This window comes from Lolium rigidum, chromosome 4, assembly GCF_022539505.1.
Source record: "Lolium rigidum isolate FL_2022 chromosome 4, APGP_CSIRO_Lrig_0.1, whole genome shotgun sequence".
In the NCBI taxonomy this organism is placed as follows: Eukaryota; Viridiplantae; Streptophyta; class Magnoliopsida; order Poales; family Poaceae; genus Lolium; species Lolium rigidum.
The window spans coordinates 28931866-28958619 of NC_061511.1; the positions used below are offsets into that span (position 1 = coordinate 28931866).

The 26754-nt window shown below is 46.2% G+C and overlaps 1 protein-coding gene and 4 long non-coding RNA genes across 13 annotated transcripts; 1 reads left to right on the forward strand and 4 right to left on the reverse strand.

Annotated features, from left to right (window-relative positions):
* Positions 1-904: 904 nt before the first annotated feature.
* On the reverse strand, positions 905-4821 carry LOC124708757. 2 transcript variants are annotated; one of them, XR_007005312.1, is made up of 6 exons: positions 4744-4821; positions 4460-4538; positions 4046-4101; positions 2990-3106; positions 2519-2589; positions 905-1022 (listed from the first exon to the last, which is right to left on the reverse strand). It is a non-coding gene; the product is annotated as an uncharacterized LOC124708757 (long non-coding RNA). The 2 variants fall into 2 exon arrangements; XR_007005311.1 differs by having other exon boundaries at positions 2922-3106.
* A 692-nt stretch (positions 4822-5513) lies between these two features.
* Positions 5514-7113, reverse strand: LOC124649355. Its single transcript, XR_006986621.1, has 4 exons — positions 7049-7113; positions 6191-6283; positions 5655-5827; positions 5514-5570 (listed from the first exon to the last, which is right to left on the reverse strand). It is a non-coding gene; the product is annotated as an uncharacterized LOC124649355 (long non-coding RNA).
* Positions 7114-14198: 7085 nt separating this feature from the next.
* On the reverse strand, positions 14199-15313 carry LOC124707284. Its single transcript, XR_007004795.1, has 3 exons — positions 15256-15313; positions 14550-14682; positions 14199-14311 (listed from the first exon to the last, which is right to left on the reverse strand). It is a non-coding gene; the product is annotated as an uncharacterized LOC124707284 (long non-coding RNA).
* Positions 15314-15863: 550 nt separating this feature from the next.
* On the reverse strand, positions 15864-16402 carry LOC124707280. The gene is made up of 2 exons (XM_047238943.1): positions 16321-16402; positions 15864-16244 (listed from the first exon to the last, which is right to left on the reverse strand). Exons 1-2 carry the CDS (start codon positions 16389-16391, stop codon positions 15917-15919), a joined length of 399 nt encoding a protein of 132 aa, XP_047094899.1. The 5' UTR covers positions 16392-16402; the 3' UTR covers positions 15864-15916.
* Positions 16403-19191: 2789 nt separating this feature from the next.
* On the forward strand, positions 19192-26485 carry LOC124707281. Of its 8 annotated transcripts, none has more exons than XR_007004784.1 (10): positions 19192-19739; positions 20013-20190; positions 20456-21442; positions 21756-21892; positions 22463-22589; positions 22699-22856; positions 23321-23408; positions 24229-24402; positions 25655-25719; positions 26308-26485. It is a non-coding gene; the product is annotated as an uncharacterized LOC124707281 (long non-coding RNA). The 8 variants fall into 8 exon arrangements; XR_007004786.1 differs by having other exon boundaries at positions 24240-24402; XR_007004785.1 differs by having other exon boundaries at positions 19193-19739; positions 23331-23408.
* Positions 26486-26754: the final 269 nt, after the last annotated feature.

Genomic DNA, 26754 nt, shown 5'->3' on the forward strand with positions numbered 1-26754 from the left:
AGAGATTTTTTTTCTTAAAGTGTCGGTGACGTCTTTAGAATGAGAAGTAAGCTCATTCTTGTCATAGTGAAAACAAATACGAATAGCTTCCATTCCAGTCACGTACTCACATCTTACTAGATTTAAATGTGCGCCTTGGCGCACGATCCCGTGAAACTCGTGTCGATGAAAACTCTATATAACGGACGGAGTAGGAAACCGTTTATATAGAACCAGAAAATATATTATAGTAGCAAACACTCAATGGCTATGTCAAGAGCAACAGAAATAAAAAAGAAACAATAAAAGCATTATCTATAAATGGTCTTCGGAGGCTACGTCGCAGGAAAACTCTGATTGTTTTAGTTGGGTTAATACATTATCTCTTTTCTTGTGTCACTTTAATCTCCTTCTGCAACTTAACCTTGGATTTTCCAAACTGTTGGGTCAGGCCACAAATGTTCTTCACTAAGTCATCATTACATTGTTGTATAACTGAAATACTCGCAATTTGCTTTTCTACCTTTGTCTCAAGGTTCCTGGTAGAAGCGTGAGAATGTTGTAACTCTACCAGTAGTTATTTACTTCTCTTCATGTAGTGTTACAGCTTCCTCAAGTAAGCTGCTCTTAATTCGTTCCATTGCTTGGTCAAGCTAGCATTGCTATTCTTCATGTCTTCATCAGAAATCTGCTCCTCAATTCTAAGATTCCCAACGAAAACCACAAACCGCTGCAACTCCGAGAGGGTTTTATTCTTCTTATCTTGAATTGCTACAATTTCATCATGGAAACTAACCAAGACATCTTCAGACCCTTTCTTCAGAGTTAGAGTTACTAATGTGCAGATCTTCATTGGCAGTGCTGTAGAATATAGTTGTTTTCTCTTTGCTACTCTAACTCACATTCAAGACTCTTGATCGAAGCATTTGAATTTTGTAAACAATAAAGGGTGTGTTCCTTCTATCTTTGTAACAGAATGATCTCCTCTTGCATATTAGTCTTAGCATCTTCCAGCTGTCTATCCAAGCTAGAATTCTTCTCCTCTGAGAATGAAAATGACAAATGAAATTAGACACCGAAAGATAGAAAGGATCAATTATGTTTTTATTTCCAGCGCACCATGATGATGCCATAAAAATTGGTGCCTCACATCTTCTCTTTTTTTTAGATTTGTTTCTATTGAAGCGTCGTGATTTTGTACAATAGTAAAAACAGTTGCAGTGTTATTCTGAATGAATTCAGGGAAAAATAAAGTGATACTAAATGATGATTGCGTGGTTAGTGTCAAATATAGATAATGCATCAAAAGATTGCATAGATTATGTCCAAAAGGATATGGACGAGCTTTTAAGAGAAAAAGATCAGTCAAGAACATGCACATGCCCGTATAGTATCATAATGTGTAATCCTTTTAGACTTCGGATTTTATGCATAATATAAAAAAACACCCATATGAATGAACAAGTCAATGGCAAAAATATTCAAATAAATATAAGCGAAGATATAATTGTGCGCCTTGGCGCACGACCCCATTGGATTCGCACCGATTTACATTTGGTATCATGGTGATAAAAACAACACGGAAAAATGATAATACATATTTTTAGACAAAAGAAAGGTAGCCATGATAAGCTAAAATCATTTGCAGGATTTCTTATCAAGTAATTTTGGAGGAGATAAAACATTTTAAAGTTTTGACTTGGTTCGCTGCACAATAGGAATCACCACGTCCTCACATTTAAAAAATATAAAATTTAAGGAAACATATTAGAAAGGATTGTTGAAGAAATAACAGAAAATCAAATAATGGTAGCAAGCTTCTTCATCAACTTCAGAGTTCAGAGGTAGCCATGATAAGCAAAAAAATCATTTGTATCTCCTTAATCTGAAGCTCAAAGTTACTGAAACTATAAATGTCGCTATGATGCAAGCCAAAACTTTAGAATCTCCAGGAGTAGTGCTGCTAAGTAGCACAATAGCCAAAACATAAGCACCAAGTGATGCATCGTCTATTTGGTCATTTAGTATTAAATACATTTTTAGAAATAAACTATGTTTCCCACCGTAACAAAAACATGAACATGGTGCTACTTCTAAGCATATCTCTAACATGGAACCACATTTATGTTTTTATATTAAAAAGGCATATATGGTTATCAAGATTGGGCCACCAATATCTCCTGAAATGAAGTACTATTAGGCAACTGTCTCGTCCTTGGACCAACTTTCACATCCATTTCGGTGGCCACGTCGAAGCCCTTGTTTATGCAGTAACTACAGTCACCCTTGGTGATGCCTGACATCTCCTAGAAATGCACGACTTTACAGTGATTTCATCGCACTCTTAAACCGTATAACCGATGGTGCTACCATAGGAAGACAATAGTTTAGGTATTTTCTTCTCACTCTTAAGTATCATTTTGTACTTTCTACAACTGAAAGGATTTTAAACAGAACCTTATTGAGCAAAGGGATACATAGAAGCATCATCCAGTGCATGTATTGATATGCTGCTTGCACACATAGAAAGAGAGGTTACCTCTTATTTATTCCAGATGCATCAGATGATGCCGGTAGCTCCTACGGATCATCAACCACACTTGGAAGAACCTAACATGACATCCCGGCAGACGATAAGTATACGAAGCGCAAGTAAACCAAAAGACCATGTCTACTCGGATAAGTAACTATCTTTAAAGCCACGACCTGAACGTAATCATGGAACAAAGCTCTCTCGCACAAATGAATTCTCAAAGATACTTGTTGATGTTAAATATTTTCTCCGAAGATCCCCAAATTTCAAGCTAAATAAATATATTTGTGAATTTCTTTTCAAATTAGCAAAGATACTTAAATTTGATGTGAATTTCCATCCTTCCGTGAAGATAGTACATGGTGCACAACTGGCTGAAATAAAGCAGACCACCTATGGTGAGGCCTACCATAGATGAAGGTACATCTAGCAAAGCCGCATATATCACGAATAGGTGCAAAGGCTGATGATGGATACCAAACAATTTCTGAGCTCTCTCTTCTGCCGTTGGTGTGGCCTGCCCCTGAACCTGCAAGATTTGTCGGAATCCACTGGTACTGCAGTGTGGTGATATTTCAGTAAACAGCCTAATACCTGCAGAGCAAGATCAAGATTCTGGTTGGGATAACCTAGCAATAAATAATGAGTGAAACTAACATGTACAACAGAAATTTAATGTACAATAATAAACATGTTTTTCAGACCAAGATATAGCTGCTCGGGAAATTCTTAGAAATGCTAAATAATGTCATATTCGTTCTACGGAGTATATCTTTACTGCATGCTGCACTTTTCAATAGACCCTATTCTCGCTTACATTCCGTAAGCATTGGCACGTGAAAAAGAACATAAAGCATTTAAGTTTATAAGAGATGAGCATTTCTTGAGCTAACAAACCATATGTTTATTTGTCCGGCTACTTACACAACCAAATTTCTAATCTTGTATATTTAAGTGGACGTTGATATATTATGTGATCTATGTGTTTGAGATACATGACAACAAGAGAGAAATAAAGAGAATCCATAATTATACAGTATGTTCTAAAAAACAAAATACGGAAGTGGATCTCATTTCCACCATGGCTATAACCACAACCGGTTACCCATAGCAAGAATAAGACAACTTTTAGCTTTTCTCGCTTGTAATAACCAAAAATGAAAAGTACTACCAGCAGCAGTTAGGAACCGATAAGACGTGATGGCAATAGTGCAACATATTGATTTAACCAATTATAAAATAATATTCGGATTTTACTACACCTAAACTCATTCCAACTATCTTTAATCAACATATATGAATGCCCATCAAATAAACATGAATGGAATAGAATATGTTTGAAAGTTCCTCCCAAAAATTGAGCACTCTCGTGTACATAGAGTTGGTAAATACCTCTAAGAAAAGCGAAATAAATAGTTCCAACAATGAGAAAATTTAAGGATCATCTGGTATGCAACATATGACATCATCAAGTTTTCTAGTAAATGTGGTCATGATGCATTGAAAAAAAAAGTGGTGTTCGAGATAGCCCACCTCCATGTATTATATTTTGCGCTTCTCATGGGTGAGCCAAATAGTGCCTTCAATTTCTAGATTAGATGGACAACCAAAATATAAGGTCATGAGAGGGGAAAATATGCTGCATTTTAACAAAACCAATTGGCATTCAGGAACCGACTCGTACAAATCAAAAAATGCATAATCCAAACAATTTATCTTTTCTTCATTTTGCGGCAAGTAGACAACAACATCACTCATCACTCAGCAATTGAGCCCAAAACCCCGGCCCATCATAAACAGGAAATTAGAATTGTCATGGAAGAATCCATTTGATGTATGCATTGATTTACTAAGCTAGGTACAACTCAACTAATTACGAATGAATGAGATATTTCTAAATATAGAAAACCATATCATAGTAAAGCAAAGGGAGTTGTAGGCTACCACCTTGACATTGCCGCTTTCAAAGAGCAAGTTCTTGAGTTCATCTCAAGCCGTCGTCTCTCCATACTCAAATGACCGGCTCCTGAAAAGAACACCGGACTTACCACATGAATATAGACATCAATCTGTACAATTGCATCTATGTGTGTTGGATGAATGACAGGATCAACCAATGAGATCTACAGAACTGAAAGATGTTCAGCAGAAGCTATCTCTGCACTCGTACACATTCAACATCATTTTTTTTTTTTGCAATAATAGAGAGAGGAGGAAAATAGGGAGCTCACCGGGAGCAGTAGGTTGGGGATGTGATGGGCTACAGCTGTACTGAATGGTGGCCGGCAGGCGCAGGTCTAGAACGACGCGGACAACTCGGGGTGGTGGTGGCGTAAATCGCCGGCAGCAGCAGCTCCGGGAAAGCGACCACCATCTCGTCATCCTTGCCTCCCCGATGTCGTACCTGCGCTGCGGAGAGCTCCTCGCGCCGGGTACGCTCACGGACCGTCACCCGCAGCACAAGAAGCAGGTAAGAGGTCCTCCATGGCTGGTGCATCGAGCAAGGGGAGGGGGAGGGAAGAGGCCCCGCCCCGCTCGTGCCATGGCAGCCGTCGTGGAGACACGCGTGTGCAGTAATGTATTTTCCTCTAGATCCATCACAATAATTGGCACTTCTCATTACTCCCCCTGCTAAACAACATGAGATATGCAAATAAAATTCATTAGCAGCTGCTCCCATCAACGATTGTCTCAAAAAGCCTCCTATAAATAACTCATCTATTTAGAAAATAATAGCTTGCATAGAAAAGTCAAAAAATCAAGAGGCAGTGTACATATAATTAAGTCACATATTTTAAGCTAGATTTCAGCAAATAAAATCTATTGAGGGGAAGGGATAGTACATAGGTCGATCTTCCCCTCCATCCCACTTTCCTTTTCATGAAACAACCCGTAGCCATAAATAAAAAGATCTAAATGAATAAATATGAAATGTTAGGGAATTAAACCAAAAGGAGTAGTGGAAGATAGAATTGGACAAATCTATAGGAACAATTGCACACCCACATAGTGTTTTCCAAGTGGAGATAGCCAATCACCGGCCAAGATTAAAATCCTCCTATGTGATTCATGAGCAAATATTAAGAACTGATAGTGCAAAATCCTCACAAGATAGGAGATGTGCAGAGAGGACGACGCTCACCAGCGGTGACACATGGCAAGCAGCGGCCTACGCTGCTTAGATCGCCACCAGCCGATCATCCGACCGCCGTCCAGCCAGCCGCGGCTCCTCTTGGAGTGTGGCGTTCGTCGGTGGCTATGCTCTAATTGTTCCATCAACCATGGTTCTTATCATGCTGTAGGGACTGCAAAGCGCTGCGAGGCAGGCCAACCATTACACACCTTCATATGCAAGAACTAAGATGTTGCATCACATTAGCTCTGAGTGGATTCCACTACTTAAATGCAGGGCCTATCTGTCTAACAATTCGAAGCCAATGTTACACTCATCAGGCCAACTATTGACCATACCAGATGAACCTCTAACTATGCAGCAGATTAATATTAATAAATCTCCATATATATATTTCAACTTTCATGTCAGCATGTGCATTAGCAAATCTAAACTTGAACTGACAACTTGTAGGAAACCCCAGTCTACATTTCCTCAAAATATCAATATACATGGTAACATTACACTGATGATATGTACATGGATAGTAAGCATTGCATGAGTACCTTGTTGTTTTCCAAATCCAAGGGTTATAAGCTTCTGCATTAGTTGTTTTCCGGGAATTAGCCATTAGGTGATCTTATCTCGCGTGTATGCTCCTGACACAAAATTTATAGATATGAGCACAATGCCGCGAGATGTAATTTCTAAAATATTCATTAGAAAATAAGCCAGCAAAGAATATGGAAAAGCAAATAAGGAAGATGACATTTGTTCCCAATTGTATTATTAAGGCGAGAATTTCCAAAATACAATTGCTCGTTGAGTAGGTCATCGAGCCACAACGGCTGCTCCTCGATGATACTCTCAGACAAAGTGCGCTAGTGGTGCTCATGGCTGTGGTCATGCCCGAAGATTTTCCCCTCTCATGACCTCCAGCTTTGGTTGAGTGGGGTGTTTCCGAGAATCGGAGCATCATCCAAGGATTAGCACCCACGCACAACGAAGTAATATGCAAATGTTTCCGCAGCCCAATCGCAAGACACCCAAAAACGCAGAACCGTGTAGGCCACCCAACGCATCCGCCGACGGTCAGCAAAACACGGATAGACCGTAGGAAATCGACTCCAGAACCTGTCCCTGCGCAGCCTAGGCACACCCACACGCGCTGAACACAAATCGAAGAAAATCAACCACAAGGAACATCCCAAGCACCCAAAATCCCCAGATCCACAACAACGTGCGCATGACACACCCACGAATCGGCCCCAATTCCTGGGCACCCACCACACCAATGCTTAGTAGAGATCCAAAAATACACACACGCTTGCACAGAGAAAGCTACCCACGACCGAATCCACCGCAGCCACATCCACATCAATATCAAAGAATAATGGAAAAACAATGGGCAGTAGGGAACAAACCACATCGGGGAAGAAGCAACCCCGGAGAGCCCCGCCTCCCTACCGCACAGCTATCACCGTCTCCCCGTATGCGCTCGCCGGATCCACCGCCGTGTTCGTCTCCGTCGACACCCGACCCCGACGACGTGGTCCGCGTCTACGGCTCCCACGGCTGCCTCGTGGCGTGGCGCCTCCGTGTCGGGCTCCTCTACAAGGCCGTCGCGCCGCTGCACTTGACGCCGCGACCCCGCTTGGCCGCCCCGTGCTCCGCCTCTCCGCCGCCGGACCGAAGGTCCGCGGCGCCGCCCTCCTCGCGCCACGTTGACGCGCGCTTCAAGGGGAATCCCACCGTCGCGCCGCCCTCGCGCGCGGGATTAGGGAGAGCATGGCCCCGCTCGGCCGCCCCGTGCTCCGCCTCTCCACCGCCGGCCCGGAGCTCGCGCGGCGCCGCCGACGCCCTCCCCGCGTCACGTCGACGCCGTCGCGCCGCCCTCGCTTGCGGGATTGGGGAGAGCGTGGACTGGGGGCATGCGGGGATTGGGGAGTGCGGCTAGGGTTTGGACCGTGGGCTGCCTATTTTAATCATGTCTGACCAAGAGCAATCTCACCCGCAGTCACCGACAGGCGGGCCCGGACGATGGTGGGGCCCACTTGCAGCCAGAGGCGGGTAGCACATGGCCCTTGCATGGCTTTATCTAGTGGGAGGAGAGGTTAACCACGTCCGACCAAGAGCAATCTCACCCACGAGTCACCGACAGCGGGCCCGGACGATGGTGGGGCCCACTTGCAGCCGCAGGCGGGTAGCACATGGCCATTGCATGGCTTTAGCTAGTGGGAGGAGAGGCAACAACGAACGGACCAGATACGCTGATGGGGTGATCCAACGGCCACGAAGCGAGGATCGCTGTGAGAGCCCCATGGGGGTGCAGCAATCATACCTTTAGATACTAGAATAAATTACAGTACTTGTAGGTTCTAATCGACTAGTCGAAGATGCAGTTTTCCGGCGTGTTCATGGCCCATCCTTGGATCTCGTCTCTGAGCATGTCCTGAATCGACAATTCGCCCCAAACAATTCCGCAATAGAGCGTTTTAAGAAGGGGAGCATTGCAGAGCAAGAATTTGGCGAGCGTCCTCTGCGCCCTCCCGCCGTGGTAATGCGTAAAATTGATCTCCCTCACTCGTTTCCTCAAGCACGGGATGGTCACCGCCGGCGCGGCGAGGACCTCGTACTTGTTGTACCTCAGCTGGTGCGCGCGGACTAACTCCACCTCCTTGCAGTCGTGCCAGCTCCTGCGTGCGTGCAACCCCTCTTTGTTGGGGTCCGTGTCCAGAGACAGCGAGAGCACCTCCAGGTTCGGGCGTGCGGAGGATCCTCGCTCACGGCTGCGATGGCTGCCTCGCCATCGCCGTCGCCGTGCGGGAGGAGCCCGGTTAGCTCAAGGTGGAGGAGGCGCCCGAAGGCCGGCAACGACCTTGCCGTAGCGTCGTGCTCCACGCCGCAACCCGGACGTGCGGACCGCAGGTGCAGATGCTTGGTGGAAGCGAGTAGCTGCAGAAACTTTCCCAATTTTGCGAGCTCCTTCTCCGTGGAGACCTCCTTGCCGCAGATATCGATCATGCACGACGTGGGTTTCCAGCGGCCGCCACGACGAAGGGCCAGGAGAGACGTATCGGGCACCGTGCCACGGTACTCCAGGGTATGGAGCTTGTCGTTGACTTCAGCGACGACCAGGCTGTGGCAGCACCGGAGGGCGAGCTTGCGGAGTCGGCGGTTGTCATGGAGGTACAGCGCGGTCACCGTCCCGCAGGCCTCGAGCGTTAGGTCGGCGAGGCGCGGGCAGGCGTAGACGAGCCTCTGCACGTTCCGCTCGCAGTCGGTTACACGAACAAGGAGCAACGCCTCGAGGGACGGCAGGCTGATGGTGTCCGGCGGGGAGAGCTTGCAGGGGCCGAGGCTGAGCGACCGCAACGCGGCGCTGGAGAAGAGCATCTGCGGGACGGTGTACTGCGGCCAGCATGAACTTTCGTCGTCGTCGGAGACCGACATGCACCTCGGTCGGCTATTCACTTCCTCCTCCTCGTCGTCGGTGGATCGGATGCGCTTACGACTACCGGAGGCGCGGCAGAGGGAGTATGGACGGGAGCATATGGGCACGCGGCGGAGGCGAAGGTCGAGCTCGAGCCCTACAGGAGCAGGGGCGGCGTGCTTGAGGGCGTAGGACACCCAGTGGTCCACCGTGGAGGCGTCCTCGCGGCGGTAATGGTTCAGGGCACAGCACAGTAATGGAGGCGTCCTCGCGGCGGTAATGGAGGCGTCCTCACCGTGGAGGTGATCAGAAACTCACGTCCACAGCACAGTATATATTTGGGTTTCGGAATTCCTGTCATCATACCGTCATACGTATTCGTATTCGAATCGGACCGGGCATGACGGGACAGCGGCGGGCTGATTTATGGACAGCAAGACCGTTTAAAAGCAGATTAGCTACTCCGTAAGTAAATTCAATTCAGCTGATCTACTCCGACTCGGACTGGAACTCAATCGCGCAGCTCTACTCTAATACCGGAAAACGACTGAATCCTTTATTACAACCGAGCCGTGCAAGCAGATCCCAATAAGAGATTCCGCAAAAAAAAAAAAAAAAAAAGATCCCAATAAGAGAATCGACACGATCGAAATCGCTTGATTGGTCGTAGCATGCCGACGATGGCCGCCGGCGGCGACCGTCTCTCTGGCCTCAGCGACGACCTCCTGCGTCGCATCCTCCACTTCGTCCCCGCCCAGGAGGGTGCGTTTACCAGCGTGTTGTCCAGGAGATGGCGCCCGCTCTGGCGCTCCTGCGGCGCCGTCAACCTCGTGGCCCGCGCCCTCAAGGACGACCACAACAACCGCTACAGCTACAGCGACGAAGCCCGCGGCCGCTTCTTCGCCAGGCGTGACGCCGTCGTCTCTGCCGCGCACAAGGCGCTCGACGCCGTCGTCTCTGCCGCGCACAAGGCGCTCGATGCCGCCGCCGCGGCCGAAGCCGACGGCGACGGTCCCGTCAGGAAGCTCACCTTCCGCGTGGAGGCACACACCGAAGACAAGGTCCGCGACTTCCTGCACCGCGACGCGGGGTGGCGCAACAAGCACGACGTGTTCGCCGGGGTGCTCTCCCACCGTGCGGCGCGCCGCCTTGAGGAGCTCCGGATCGCCGCGGTGGACTCGGACGACGGGAAACCCATGCATTTCGAGACGTCCATGTACGAGGCCTGCTCGAACATACACGGGCTCGGGATCTTCCCGCTCGCCGTAGGCTCCCTGCCGTCCAAGACCCTCCGCGTGCTGGAGATCACCAACTGCAGCAAGCTCGAGCCAGCATCGCCGCCGGTGTTCTTCCCACGGCTGGAGTCTCTACGGCTGCGACACTGCAACATGCCTCTCAACAATCTCCAGGACATGATCGACGCCGCGCCGTTGCTAGCCATCATCCACCTTGAGTCCGTCCTCCTAGAGTACGACGAGAAGCGCCACGGGAACGGGCGCCGAGACTCTCATGACAATGCCCCGCCGCCAGGGACAGACAGGCTGAACCGCTCCCTCCGCTGCCGGACGGCCATCTCGCTGGTCATGGACAGGTGCTCCTTCAAGGAGGAGGGCACCCTGCAGATCTACGCGCCCATGCTGCGCCGCTTCCGGTACCGGGGAGTTCTCCGGCATATCTCGCTGAGCCCGCCGCCCCCGCATCTGGCACGGGCGGAACTGACTCTCACCGAGTACGGCTACGTACGACACAGAGACCCACGCGTCGCCCGCCAGAGCTTCTGGGAACCGTCCGTGGCTTCAGCCACGCCAAGGAGATGAAGCTGAGGGTGCGCCACCTGGAGGAGATGGCCACCACCAACGAGAAGAGGCAGGCCAAGCTCCTCCCGGTGCTCCCCAGCCTCGAGCGCCTTCACCTCCAGGGAGTGTACACGGCCCCCGGCAACATGGCGGCAGCGGCGATCGAGAACCTGCTCCGCTGTTGCCCGGCGCTGCGCGATCTCCGGATCGACCTCAGCACGTCGCAGGAAGACGCCAAGAGGAAATTCCAGAGCGGGCAAGACTTGTTAGAAAGGAAGCACCGCTCCGAGTTTGAAGAGTCCGTCCAGCGTTTCAAGCGCCGTAGACTGCAGCCGACGGTGGGCGCCGGAGACGACGACGATGGCCACGTTAATTACTTCCACGAGGTCTCTCATCTGCCCGGCCTAAGTGGTCACTCGTTCGAATGCATGCGAAGCTGCCTGACAAGAGTCGGCCTCCAGTTCCAGCGCCAGACAATCGATTGCTTTGGTACCAAGCTCGTCAAATTCTTCGCCCAAGATGCCAAGGTTCTAGAAGAATTGTGCATCGACGCCGGAAACGAGAGGATACATGACCACATGAAACTCAAAGTTGAAAAATGGGTTGCTCATTTATCATCCACCAAAAGAAGAAGGATCAACGACTCAGCTGGTGCAACAAAGCTTCAAGTACTGTCTCTTCCAAGATCGTACGTTTGGGAAGAATTGGTGTAATTGGAGGCGTGACGGCGCGTGGCCGGGTGGACGAAGGCGAGGCGGCACCGCAGACTCCGCGCGCGCCGGGTGGACCTGAATCGATGAAGCGGCGGGCCGGGTGTGCACCTGAGGGCTACGAGACCAGCGGGGCCTTGGTCCACGTGGCCCCTTCATCCCTGCCTCCTCGCGTTCGACCCGGCTACGGGACAGCGGCTTCGACTTTGGTGCACGTCCGGCTTCGACGGGAAGCGAGCCGGTTCGACTTTGGACCGTCCAATCGCTCGCCTCACCTCCTTCTCGGAACACGAATTGATTCTTGTTACCCGCGAAAAAAAAAATTTGATTCTCGTCGTCGGTCCAAATTAAACGATTGGATGGATTCACTACTTTCTCCTCGCTTCGCACGCTTGCTGTGCGTGCTGGGAATCGTATTGCTTCAGTTAACCACATCCTTTATTTTCTTCTTTTCTCTCCCTTGCTTGCTTGTACTTGTTTTTCTTCTCTTTTGATTGACGGGATGCGAGAAACTACTTACACAAGGAAACCTCGACTCCTTGCTACTGCTCCATTTTTTCACTCGGTCTACCAATCCTACGCGCAACCAGGAAAAAAGAAAAAAAAGGAAAATACTGATTCGCCTATCAACATTAATCTCCTTTGATGCCTGATTTTCTTTCCCAACCCTACTGATTCGCCAATCTAATTCTGCTACCAACATACTCCCTCCGTTCTAAAATAATCTACATTCCAGCCCCAAAATTTGTTCCGAAATACTCTTACATTCTAGCTTTTAGTCAACAACAACACATGGAAACGAAATGATTTTGCTCTCTTTATTGGATGTTGTTGTTTTCAATGCAGCTTGGATTGGTTGTTTACACATCTAAGTAGTATTAATAAATGCAATACTAAGTTGTCTCAATTTCTCTAGAATGTAAACTAAATCGAACGGAGGGAGTACTTATTTACCTACCTCCTACGTGTCAAGTACTACACCAACAAATAATTTACCACTCCTAGTTATTATTATGCTACTTAACCATCAACAAGAAAATCTAATTATCACTAAGCGATTTAGTTTCCTAACGCTGGCCGCTTATCTGGGTCGCTACGCTAGCCATCTTTCTCTCCAACGCGCGCCCCTACCAGATACGTTTTCAGTTGGTTGAGGAAAGTTAGGTTACCTCCTTTTCTACCGACCTAGAATAAGAGCATCTCCACTCGTCTCCCCGACGAGGCACCCGAGCAACGTTTTTTTTTCCATCCGGACGACGAAATTCGGTCTAGTCGCGCCCCCGGTTCCTCGTTTTCGTCCGGATTTGGCCCTTCATCCATCCGGCAAGCCTATGGCAACCCCGGTCCCCCGGGGATCTATCGGAGAGTCCGGACGAGTGAAAAGCGGGGAAGGGCCTGCTCTGTCGGCGACTGGACACACGAACTCCACCGCCACCTCGCTCAAAATCACCCCCACCCCTCGTATCTCTCTCGCCGCCGTCACCACCCCGCCGCCTTGTTGCCCGGATTCCGCCGCCTCTCCTCCCCCACCTCGCCTATATTTCGCCGTCTTTTTCGATGACGGCCTATCTGGCTGCTCCTCCGCCGGCCTGTTTTCCGACGACGGTCTACTCCTCGTCGTTTGCGGATCGGGTTGCCTCGACCACGCCCGTCAGGTGTTCGTCCATTTGCCTCGCCGGCCATGGACTCGGACGAAGAGGAGGAGCAGATGTTCGTCGAGCTTATGCTAAGACGAGGAGGTAGGTTGGGGGTTTGTTTGAAATATGCCAAATGATCGAGGTTGGGGGTTTCCTGCCGGGGGGACGGCTGGAACTTCGACGCTCCCCAAGCAAAATTTTCGTCCAATCCGGACGAAAATTTCGCCGGATTGGGCGTGGGAGCACCAACGAGTGGAGATGCTCTAAGCGCCGGCCTCCACTCAAATGAATGAAAAATCTGGCGAACCGCTCGGCTCATGCTTTTGCGTCGACGCAACCAATATTCCCTGCATCGGATGGGATTTGGCCATAAATCGGCCAAGAAATCTAGCCTAGCGCTCGTTAATAGCACGGCTTTGACGGGAAGTCGGTTCAACTTTGGGCCCCGAGCCTCACCTCCATCTCGGAAATCGGAACACGAATTAATTCTCGTCATCGGTCCAAACAAATGGAAGGATTCATTACTTTTTCCTCGCTTCGCACGCTTGCTGCGCTACATGAATCGCACGCTTGCACACGCATTATCAATCTCATGTTGATTTGGATCAGTTCGCCTCCTTTGATGACTGATTTTCTTTCCCAAACCTACTGATTCGCCAATCTACCTTGCTCACATACTCCCTCCGTCCACAAATAAGTGCACATCTAACCTTCTAAGAAATCCACAAATAAGTGTACATCTAGACTTCTTGGTATATTTTTTACGTTTAGCTCTCTAGTGCATGTCTTGATTCCAGGCCCCATTAATTATTTTTGGTTTCTCAATGTTGTTTTATTGGTTACTAGCATGCACAATATTTATTAGCGCCTAAATCAAAGCATCTTCTTAATTAATGAGCAGATTGATTGAAGGAATGAGGATTTTTTTTACAAAAAGCTTAAGGTCTCTTGGAAAGCGCGCGTCCACTTATTTGTGGACGGAGGGAGTACTTATTTACCTACCTCGTACGTGTCAGGTAGTACAACAACAACTAACTTACCGCTCCTAGTTGTTTTGCTACTTAACCATTAACAACGCCACCACTTCCATTGTTTACTCCTCCTCGACATCCTCCAACAAGAACAAAGCATCGTCAGCAAACAAACATACTATTTACAAACAAACAAAAAAGTCAACATGTATGTAATTCATGAACCAAATCAGAGACAATTCGAGAGACAAAAAATTGAGCTAGATACCAGCTTCCAAACTAAAGTAAAGTCCCAGCACATCAGCTCACAATTCACACGGCACAACAGTACAATACTGAAATTATCATCACCGTGTATATTACAGAAAAACAAGGTACCTTTCGATGACCTTGGTGTGCCCGGGATGCAAGGCGAGCTCATCTTTGCCGGTCTTGTAACGGGGCAGAGAGAGGGTCTCCGAAGAAAACAGCTCAGTCCCCATCATCGTGTCGCTTTGCTGCTGGCCAAATCCTTCAGGGCACATAAATTCAATCAAGTGATGCCAACCCAATACAAAGAACTGGGTATCTGACTAACTCTCAACAGCAGCAGCAAAACACAAATAGCACAGGATTTATAGCAGTAGCAAAACATCTGATCCCTCCCATCACAAGATTTATTGACGTGCACTATAGTGAATCGAACCGAAATTCATGTAGTGCATATGAGATGCAGTTGCGCAAGACTTGCAAGTGAGATACAAATCCATCAGACAAAAACACGTTTTTCATCCAAAGCGGTGCCAACAATAAAGCGGTGACCATATTATCACTTTAGAGAGCCTGCAATTCCACCAAATAGCATTCATTGGGTGAAACAAAACCTATTTGACAACTTAGCTAAATACCAGCACCAAAATAAAGTAAACCTCCAGCACAACTCACAATTAACACATGCACCACTGCGTAACATTGAAATTAACATCACCATCTGACATCTGTAATAAAAATTGCAGTTGCACATAGCAGTCAACATATTTCACAAACACAACAGGCTAGAAATCTCCATTATCATCAAGACATAGAGAGGAACCAGAAACTTTACCTAAACACAACATGGAGTCAAAGAACAAGCCCACCGCTGTCCTTCAGTCCTCCCAGTGATCCTCGAACAACAAAGCATGGTCAGTGAAGCAAACACGTATATCATGGTATATTTGACATGAACAGATGGTAACAGCAGCACAAGGAAGCTACAAATGCAGCTTTCGAGATAAACAGCAGCACAGGCACATAAATCCATGTAAATTCAACATTGACAGCTGCTATGCAATACACTGATTTTCACCCTCGCAGAGTTGCATGCACACGCATAAACAGTAAGATCCATTCATTTTAAAGGTCACTCTCCAGCATGATAATTTTCTGACAAACACATGGATGCTGATGAATTCTCAACTTTCTTTAACTGAACAGTGTCAAAGCAATTACAAGAGCTACAGGTGGATGGGCTTTAACCCATGCATAGACATTAATTAAATCTGAACATACCGAAAATTGCATGATTAATACACTAACCAGAACAGACCATAGCAACTAACTGTCCTCTCTAAATTGCTCAAACTATACATGTAAAGAAGGTTCACACAGAACTGATTTGCATCAACGTGCAACCAAACGTGCCAACTATTTGCGATTCTACTTCACTTTTTTTCCTGCGGCTACAAATCCATGTAGTTACATCAAGGAATTGGTCTCACCTGCAGCTACAAATCCCTGTTGCTCGCTATAACAACAGAATTTTTTTTTTGTGAAACGCTAACAACAGAAATTACATGGGTAATAGTACTAATCAGCAGCAGACCATAGCATCTAAATGCCCATTCTGAATTTCTCAAAGTATATATGCACAGATGTTTTTCATACAGCTGATTTGAACCCATGTGCAACCAAAGCGTTAAAAGGAGATGCATTTCTTCTCCCTTGAAAAAAATCCAGCTACAAACATGGGCAGGAGATTGAGGAATTGGTCTCACGTGCTGCGTTGTACCGCTGCATCCAGCGGCACGACCATCAATTCCCTCCTCCGGCTGCCTGCACAAGAAAGAAGCGTTCTTTTAAGATGAGGCAGAAGAGGATTGGGGGCTGCGGGTTGGGGCACGACTCCTACCTCCAGCAGCACCTGCTGTTGGGCATCACGGCGCCGGCGACGCCGCTGTAGGGCTCCTCCCGCACGGCCATGACCTCCGGGCACGAGGTCACGGTGGTTGGGGGCGCACGGGGACGGATCTGCAGGGCCACTACGGGGAAGCGGAAAATCAGGAAGTGCCGCGCCTGGTCTCGCGCGCGTTTTGCTCGACGCCGGTCGGCAGGCCGGCGACCTGGGTATCGCGGCGGCGCGGTTGAGGCTCGATTGGCGCGGGACATGACTGGCGGACGGAGGGGACAAGGGGAGCACTGGGGCCGTCGGGGGGAGAACGGCTGGGATGGCCGCCGGCGACGCAGGCGGAGACGTGGTTGCCGGCGGCAGGGAGGGGGTCGGGGGAGAAAATGCGTGATTTTGGCAAGGTGCTGTGGGTGGGAAGTCGTGTGTTGTTGGGTGGGGCTCCTGATTTTGGCTCCAAATTGTATTTTCCATCTGCACTTCTCTTTTTTATACTCAGCGTGTCTAATTTCGTCCATGCCGCTGGGTAGCTAGCTTCATGTCACCATATGTGCATGCATGTCCATGTACCACACCACCAGTACTGCACACCACGCCATGAAAAATTTGCTCCCATGCTTGTATACATGTATGTGTGCACGTCATTGCACTTGCATGCGCGGGGTAGCTTCCAATAGATTGTTCTCGGAAAAAGTTCAGCCGAGCTAGGCGCGACGAGTAAAGGGACAACACACACTATAGCTAGGGCATGTAGAATCATGGCATGTCGATGGTTGAGGGCCTATAGAGCCTAGGCCACACCACATGCATCGGAGTGATGCTCATGTCAAGACTACGCCTCGAGAAACCTTGACCTAAACTAATAGACTCTAGTTAGGAGTTCCGCTAAGAACCCCCACGACACCAAATGCGTTCCCACCGGAATAGCAGAAGAAGATGTATAGACACCAATCATAAGAGCACCAATTAGTAACGATGGATAGGCATTTGATAGTCGAGACTACGGGATGACTTTGAGTGTCATTGTCGATGAAGCGAAAGATAACACATGATCGAGACCAGACGAGTCGGCATTATAGTTGGCCATGTGCAGACGCGTTGGGTATGTGGTGTTGAATGCATTGCAATGTAAATAAAATGACGATTCTTGTCAAAATGTTGTCCTGACAATTAAAAGGGCCAAATGGAATCACCACTTTGCACAAAAGCGAGGGGTAGACATCGTAGGGCCCACTAAGTAGGGTTTTTCATGCTCCTTTGACCTCTAAATAGATAGATAGAAAAGTCACATGAAATCACCACTTTCCACCGAAAGCTACGGGTTAGATGTCACATGGCCCACTGAATATGGTTTTTCATGTTCCTTTGATCAACCTATAAAACAGACAAAGAGAAAAGTCACATGGAATCACCCTTCATGAGAAAACATTCCATGGGAACCAAGGCTTCTGCATGGAATAATTAAAACCTATAGGTTGATAGCAACCCTGTATGAGAACCAAAGCTTAGCATGGTGACTCGGACGAGACGATGAGTCCCACCCGCCCGCGTTGTCCCCGGTACTCGCAGCCTGGGGGTGTGCTCACCCATCTCTTAAAGAGAAACTGAGGGGCCAACATGGTCTAGCCTAGTTTTAGATGGCAACCCTACATGCATGCATCTAGGTGAGTAATATACGAGTATTGTACATGCATACGAGGATTTTTCTTAAGGAGTGGCATCGCCCAACACCATCCCAAGTTGTGTGAACTATAATTCTATGTGCTACCAGCTGATAGCCATCAACTTTCTCTCTAACAAATTAATCTCATTTTATTCTCCGAGCGAGGCCATGACATAGGCATGGTTATCGGAAGAGTCCATATTTCCTAGAGTCGAGGATGCCGGTGGTGCTAAGGAACGGGTGGATCCGACGTCGACGTAGTCCGCCTTGGTTGGTTTACGCCTCGACGGCATATTTGATGTGAAACATATGCTTGGTAGACATTGTTAAAGTGGCGTCCCCGCCAACAACGAGCGTTGGGCCTGGAGTATAACGAGAACGGGCGAGCTTCACATCTTTGTAGTCAGCTCGGCTATGTGTCCTTGTGTAGGTCCATGTCGCCATCCACTCCGCTGCAACTGCCTCTAAGCAACGATATGTGTCCATCAACGTGAAAGGGGCATGGAAAAGCTCGTTCCCCCATCAACTCGGACTTGGTGTAGTCAATTCTTTCCCCCCTTCGTGTTCGGTCTCACTCCACACCATCATCCGAGGCAAACATCATGTCGACATCGCCATCGGCTCGCTCTAGTGCGAGCTAAAGCCGGAGCCACGGGAGATGATGATGACGTGGTAGAAGGAATTGTGGCACGGACATCGAACTTTGCTCTAGTGCGAGGAAGACGAACGGGAAACAAGCGGAGGGGTAGTTTTGGGAGGTTAGCGTCAAAAGGCATCCTACGCCTTGTTATTTGAGGAAAATTGGAAAATTTTATAGACCTTAAGTTTTGAGACGGAGGGAATATAGTATATGAACGAGGCCGATAGATGCATGACGGTGTCCTAAACTCGTAATGCATACTCCGATAGCAGAATACTCCTTATGTATATAGAATAGGAGCTAGGTAGTGACTGCATGATCCATCGTGTATAATCCTATAGTATATTGGTTCATAGCGGCTGCTAGTACTCCTCTGTCTCGATGCAGGTATTGAGCTTGCATAGACGTGGAGCACGAGCATGTATTGAGCGTACAGGGATTGGGCTGAATCAATTGCCCCATTTAATTAGGCCATGCCAACCGTCGCATTAAGAACCAATAAAATTAATTTACCCAAGAAATAAAACAGGAGAATTGGAGCCGTCGGAGTAATTCTAGGGAGATGCAGATTTTGGAGGCAAGCCCTATAATCCAGGAGTTAATTCACCTAAATCTTCTAGCCCCAATTAATCTCTCTCCCCGCATACCGAGCCCCAACCAAACCCAGCCGCTCGCCGGAGCCTCCCCAGCCTCGCCGCCTTCTCCCCCCGGTCGAATCCGCCGCAATCACGCGCCTCCAATCTCACTACCATAGCGCCGCCCCTGCCGGACGCTGTCGACGACGAATCAGGCCGCTCCTCCCCGACCTCGTACGCGGCACGGATGACCTCCCACGTCGTCGGTATGGTCCAGCGGCATGTAGGCCGACCTGCTTCCCGGCTCCAATGTCAAAGACGGCGACGGACTGGCGCTGGCCGATCCGCTGCGCGCGCCGGCTCGGGATGGACCCATTGACATGGACAAGAAGCCGTTGCCGGCGAGGGAGATGGAGTCCCTCCTCCATGGCTCCGGTCCATCTCCTCCTCCTACTCCATGTATTCCTGCTGCTGCTTACCACCGGCCATGTCCCCGACATGCTGCTGCCGGCGGACTCCGCAACCAGCTGCTGCCGCGCCCGGTAAGGTACATCTCCTCCTACTCCATGCATTCCTGCCCAAATTCGTTTATTTTTTTCCCATGTCGAATGCATACGGTGTGATATGGATATTGTCCTTGTGACATAGTTGGCAGTACGTGTGTACCAATTGAACATGCTGATTCCTTTTGCTGCTTGTGAATTGATGTATGAATTTAATGAATGGATGAACACATATTGTCTACATAGGCAGTAAGCGTGCTCAATTTTTCTGCTGCCTATGAATTGTATCGACGGTACTGAAAACTTGTCCTTTTCAGGTTCAAACCATGCCGGGGATGAATGGCACCAAGCCACGGGTACCGGGAGATGACTTCGAGGGGGAACCAGAGGAGCAGGCGGACGTCATCGGCGACACCCACAAGTGCTGACGCGAGCCGCAACGGCGGCTGCTGATCGACAGGTACTAGTCGTGGAGAGCACCTCAGCTCCAAGAAGGTTACCACTGCCACCAACCATCCTATGTTAATTTGGTCCAGTGCATATTGTCGCCGTGCGTGTTTGGGTTCAAGTGTACGTGCTTTGCTCTCACAATTATGAATGAATGAAATGAATACTGGATTGATTCACTCTTGCCTTTCAAATATCTTGATTCATCTCTCGTCTGAATCAAGCTAGTATTCATTTTTTGTGCTCCATATGAAATAAACATGGTAAGTTTTTCGTGCTGCTTATGAATCAACAACACAACTATTGTTTTCAGGTTCAAATCATAGCTGCGCGTACCAGGAGGCATTGTTTTTAGGAGGGACTGCTTGTGCTTCCCGGTCTTCGATTTTGCCGCATGCATAGAGCTGCTCTTTGATTGTTCTCCTTTTCTTTTCAAATTTATTATCTGCTCTATGCATAGTCACTTGATACAAGATTTCTCAAACTTGTATGTTTCTTGTCTTTTTTGTTTCATTGAAAACAGCATCTTAATCTGCGGCTTGCAATTTTCCCTAACAAGTAGCTATTTATTGGAATTTGATAAAGAATATATTTTTGGATGCTTTGATTAGAGTAGGTATTATGGAGTGATTGCTTATTTTCCTTACTCATTTTAGGTTTAAGAATAAGATGATAAGAACAACATCTGGCTTTATTAATTGTATGCTATGATTTGCTTTATGGCTTTAATTTGGCAGTGATATGCTCTGATTTTTCTGTTGCCCTCACTTTTCTTGTGATATGCTATGATTTCCTAGTTTTTTTATGTACATGCTCCGCCTGCCATAGTTGTATGCTCTGTCCTTTATTGTTGCACTTTTTACATTTATGTTCATGCTTTGATTTTGTGTGCAATGTTGATTCTTCTCGATCTTTTGTTGAATAAATAAATGGGCATTTTGCTGCTTAATTAGATCGACGTGCAAAGATAATGGTAGTTATAGTTACCTATCTAGCTAGTAAACAAGGATATCTAGATATTGATTCTGGACTAGTAATGTTTCACATGATAATCTTTGATTGCTCCGTGTGAATAAATCTACACCTGCATGTTTTTTTACAAATGCAGTACCACTAGTATTTCTGAATAAATGAACACTTTGAGTATTGTGTTCTAATTATTCTCTTCATTTCTGATTGTTGAATTTCTAGCTTGCACATATCCTAAACTTGTAAGGTGCCCTAGAGATGATAGAGGAAAGGGTGGCGGGTTCAGCTTGACTTCCTCCACTTGGACGTCGGGGACAAGAACGACTATGAGGTGGCTCCCATTAATATCCTTAAGTTTTTGTTCATCTCTTTTGGTAAAATAAATGGGAGTCATGTTGCGGCTTAGATCTATGTGTTTAATTAATGATTGTTTGTCTATCTAGTAAACAAGGGCCTGGTGTAGATAATAATCTTAGATTGGCTGATTATTGGCAACAGCTCGTTAATGTCCTTGTGTTGTAAATTAATATCTACACTACTGATAGGTGCAGCTGGAAGACACGACCATAGTAGCACTAGTATTTCTAGACACTTTGATTTTATTATCATCATGTTCTAATTATCCTATTCCATTCTCATCATAGAATGTCCTCAATGAGGTGACAGCGGTGATGGCGCCTCGGTTAGATGAAGGAATGTCAGGGCGCCCAGGTAGAGGACGGTGACTTCCTCCTCCTCCACTTGGATGATGCCGCCGCCGGGGACAAGAACAAACGACTAGGTTGCCTCCCCCTACCTGCCATTATGTGGCTGCCCATTGTGCAACTTAATAATTTGGTGGTTGTTGATTTACCTTGTTGCTCTCTAATGGCTAGGTTGTCCTGGGTTGAGTATGTGGTTTTGGTTTCTGTTAGTTTATTCGTTGCCATCTTTTGGTCACTAAATGTGTCTGTTGCTGCTTACTTAGGTGTATGTGCTAAATTAACGTTATGTATATCCATCAACACTTTGAATTTTCTTTTGTAATTAAGTAAAAGGTGGTCCGCATACTAATTCTGGACTTGTAGTGGTATCGATAATAATCTTACATTGCTCAATTATTGGAAGCATAATAGTAATTTTGATTGTGTGGTTTTGGTAGCCTCAAGTAAATTCATCTCTTTTGGTAAATATTTTGGACTATTGCTGCTTAGGTGTATGTGCTCATTTAATATCTAGCTAGTAAATGGATGGGGATCCCGCTGCTAATGTAGTAGTAATGTTAGATAATAGTCTTAGATTTCTCAATTATATAGATCCATCAACACTTTGAGTTTTCTCTTCTAATTATTTTATTCATTTGTGATGATAGATTTTCTTGCTGCCACTTGTCCTGAATATGGACGGTGCCTTCGATCTGAAAAATGGGTGGCCGAGCTGCTGCTGCTACTTAGGCTTTGATACGATGGGCTGCTGTTGTTGACCACTTCAACACACCGGTGAGCCTCGCTCTCCCAGACCCACCTTTTGTTGAGGGAGGTTGCGACTTCTTCTTTTTCTGTGTGGCAAAAGCTAAACCTAGCAAAAATTGCCTGCTCTCTGTATAAGGTTCAGGGTTGGGTGAAGTGGTGCTTGTAGAGCCCACTGCCGGTGGTGGCGGTGATGGCTTCGTGCATGAAGGTCTAGGAGGGTGCCTAGGTACATAACGACGACTTCCTCCTCCACTGGGGCGCACGCTGCCTCCTGGGACAAAAACAAACCACTAGGTGCCTCCCGCTGCCTATCTTTTACTGATTGATTATTCCATGGCTGCCCGTCTTGCAACACAATCTTGTTTGGTGGTTGGTATCTTACTTTGTTGCTTGTAGGTTGGGGTCTTGAATGTTTGTTTTTAGTATACTTAAGTTCATACACCTCTTTGCTACATAAATGGGATTGTTTCTAATTAATTGTATGTGTTAAATTGAATATAGTAGTTCATCTATCGAGTAAACGAGAACCTGTATACTAATTCTGGAGTCAGCATGTTGTACATGATAATCTTAGGTTCCTTGTGGCAGAAACTAAATTAATGTCCTCTTGTTGTGAATAAATCTCCACTTCATGCATATTTACAAAGGCAGTAGCACTAGTATTTCTAGATACATTAACAGTTTGAGTATTCTACTGTAATTATTCTCTTCATTTGTGATCACAAAATTTCTTGCTGCCACGTTTCCTCAATTTGGAGGGTGTCTTAGAGCTAAAAAAATGGGTGGCGGTCGGTTGAGGACGAATTCATCCACTTGGACATTGTCGCGAACAAAAATGACTGTGAGGTGCCTCCCGCTGCCTTCTTTAAAAGCATAATGGTAGCTTTTCGGTAGACACTTTTGGATCATGCTTCTTTACCTCTCACTTCTCTGCATGTCAGTTTTTTGTGGAATGTGGATGGTATGCCAGGCAATGAAAACTTTGGAATAATTTATAATTTGCCACACTTTTCTCCGAACCTCTATTATTTGCCACATGACCCCCACATGGTGGTCATGTGGCAAATAATAGAGGTGCAAAAAAGTATAGAAAATTATAAAATCCCCTGAAAATTAAAATCAATCTCAAAATTTTACTTGACGAAAAAGGTCTTTGGCTGTCAGCCTATCTAGCAGTACGTTTTGGTTTATGTAAATAGTAAATATGAAATTTTTCTTCCTTTGTGAATATATCAGCGATACGATACCACATATTGATTGACTTCAGTTCATGTGCTTATTTTTTTTTTACTTTTTTAAATAAATATATGGTGTTTGCTGGGTGCATTTTTGTTGTATTAATTTTTTAGTGTAGAATTAACCCTGATTATTATGTATGTATCTGTCCCTATGTAGCTTGACAAACTTCTACCACTACTAGATATTTGATTTTGCTTTCCATAGAGCTGTTTGTGTAAACAACGAACATGTTGACATGATCAGTAGTCTTTTTCTCTTGATTATTGTTGTGACTATATTCTCAGGTTGTAATCTCGTTATGTTTTTAATTGCAAACTTTATCACTATTCTCTATGTGTATGGTGTTATCTGCATGTACAACTGTCAAAGTATTTCCTTGTGGATCATATATTGACAAGAGATGTGATGTTTTTCGTCTTATTTCAAGTTCATATGCAGAAGGCTGTTGCAGTTTTATGGTGCTGGAGGTTAGCGGTGAAGAACAAGGACGCACTAGGAGGAGGGAGGCTGCAGGAATGGCGGTGGGGAGGCAATCTTCTGCCCGAGCTGCAGCTGCTGCTGGCATCTACGTCCCTGAGTTGTTGCCACCCTGACCTGCGAGGTATCTCTTCTGCTTCCATGTATTTTTGCCCCTAAAGTTTGCATCTTTTTCCTGTTGATGAAAGGCGTCAATCATGTTTGGACCTGAATTTAATACAAGGATTTCTTTATTTCTGCAATGAAAGGCAGACAACATGTTTGGGCCTGAATTTAAGACAAGGTTTTGCTAAGTGTAGTGATGCCATAATATTTATCTACTTGTTAAGTGTAGTGATTATATGTGTTACTATATTTGTATCGAGTGCTGCCATGTTTTCTATTCCATTTCTTCCTCTCTTCGTACTACGGAAATGATATCAAAGTGACCGATGTCCTACTCGATTAGACAGGAAAGGCCTTTGTGGCTGGTTGTGCCATCTATCCGATGAGCTCCGCACCGGCGGATGTGGCATGCTATGGGTTTCACCGGAGAGGACACTATTGTCCTTTGCGGAGAGCACAAGGTGTCTAGGTTGTACAACATCACCATCAATGGTGGTTGGTATGTACGAGTTGTTGCAGATGGTGATCAGTGTGTATCATGTCCTTTCTCAATGTGTGGGAGGTGTTCTTTTGTGTGTCAGGATGTGGTGCTCTTCAATTTATGATTTCTTAGTCTTTTTTGTTCATGATATAGTGCACTTGTTTGGCCATGAACTCACACGGTCATGAGTTGTCTGCCATGAATTATGCACAAAAGGATTAGATTGTTTATTGTCTAGATTATTTTCCTGCGCAAGATTTGAGCTCTCTGTGCTTGCGCCAATTTCAGGGAAATGCTTGTTCTGTTCTTGAAACCCATGTCCTTCCTGCACTTGGATAGTTGTTGCTTGTATCAACTCCTTAAATGAAGTGGTCAAGTCGAATTATATTATGCTATGGCACAAATCTTCGTGTTTCTGTGCTCGGCCTTCATATGCTGTGCAGCTTTTGTTTTACTCCCTCCGGTCCATATTAATTGACTCTAATGTGGATGTATCTAGACACATTTTAGTTCTAGATATATCTATATTGAAGTCAATTAATATGAATCGGAGGGAGTATTCAAATTTCCATTTGATTGACTGTGTAGTGGATTTTCATTGGATGGACCGTGTAGTGAATCCTTTGGAAATTTAGATCACTACACATCTATTATTCTCGGGTATTAATGCGATGGGCAGTAGCATCTGGACTGCACAAGTATCTTAGTAGTCAAGATTCCTGCCCCAACTAGTTGTTTCGTGACTTGGAAAATGCTAACTGAGCTGTCATTAAAATCTTTTTTTTCGCAGCATCTGTGTTGATTAAGTGAAGAAACCGGTTGCTTCCCATCCCTGATCCAATTGTTGATCCATAGGTGATGCCTTTTGTTCCCTATTACCCCTGTTTTTGTTTCTTGCTCAGGTTCATGCATGTTTTACGCATGATGAAGGTGTCTAGAGGAAGAGTGTTTTGTAGTATAAATAGATGGTAAAAATGTTGTACTTTTATTGATTATAGCTTGTAAGCATGATGACGTATTACTAACCCCTCCTTTTGTTACCTATTAATTCTAGCTGGTCAGTTTGATCGTTTTTATCACTAGAGCTACTAGATATTATTTTCACAATTCAGGTTAACTTCAATATTTCTTGGTAATTCCATGATGTTTTGTCTAGAGGAAGTTGAGCTACTTTTTTTCTCAAGACATGAATGCATTCCTTGTTAAGAAAGAATCATCTTGTACCATTGCGTATCTGGCATTTCCTGGTTGTTTATAAAGCTGATTCGGGATACATGGGTCTAGATAAGTACTGTAGATTTCTTTTAGAGCAGCTGTATTGTAGATTTTCAGCCTAGTAATGCAAGGTTAGGCTATTTATTTCGGATCCAGACGTGAATGTATCAGTTTTTTTTGGACCAAACTCTATTTTGTTTTCTAATCAGTATGTATTTTTTTTCTCAGGGAATCTGGAAGAAACACTTGGGAAGTCCTCCTTAATCCGAACTTACCAATCATGTATGACCACCACTCTCGCGGCACTGCTGGCCATCCTCATGTGCCTTTGTTCTCAGTGGTGGTCTTGGTTGTCCATTGGCTTTGACCACCTCCTTGGCGACGCAACCACTATAGCGGTTGCGTTCACTCCCTTCCGGTGAGCTCCTTGGGGTTTCCGTATTCTGTGCTCCACCATGCGGTGCCGCTCCTATTATATTTGCTTTGCTATGAGATGTTTAGGTTTAGGGATTGGCTGTTTGTCCCTACATTGAGCATTTTTAGCTGTTTGTTACGATTTCTGTGTAGCAAGTCTGCAATTTTACAATACAGCGGGCTTCTAGTGGGTGACAAAATTTATCAACTTCAAGGTAGTGGATTATGTTCATGTAACCATATAAAAGTTTTTCTTAGTTT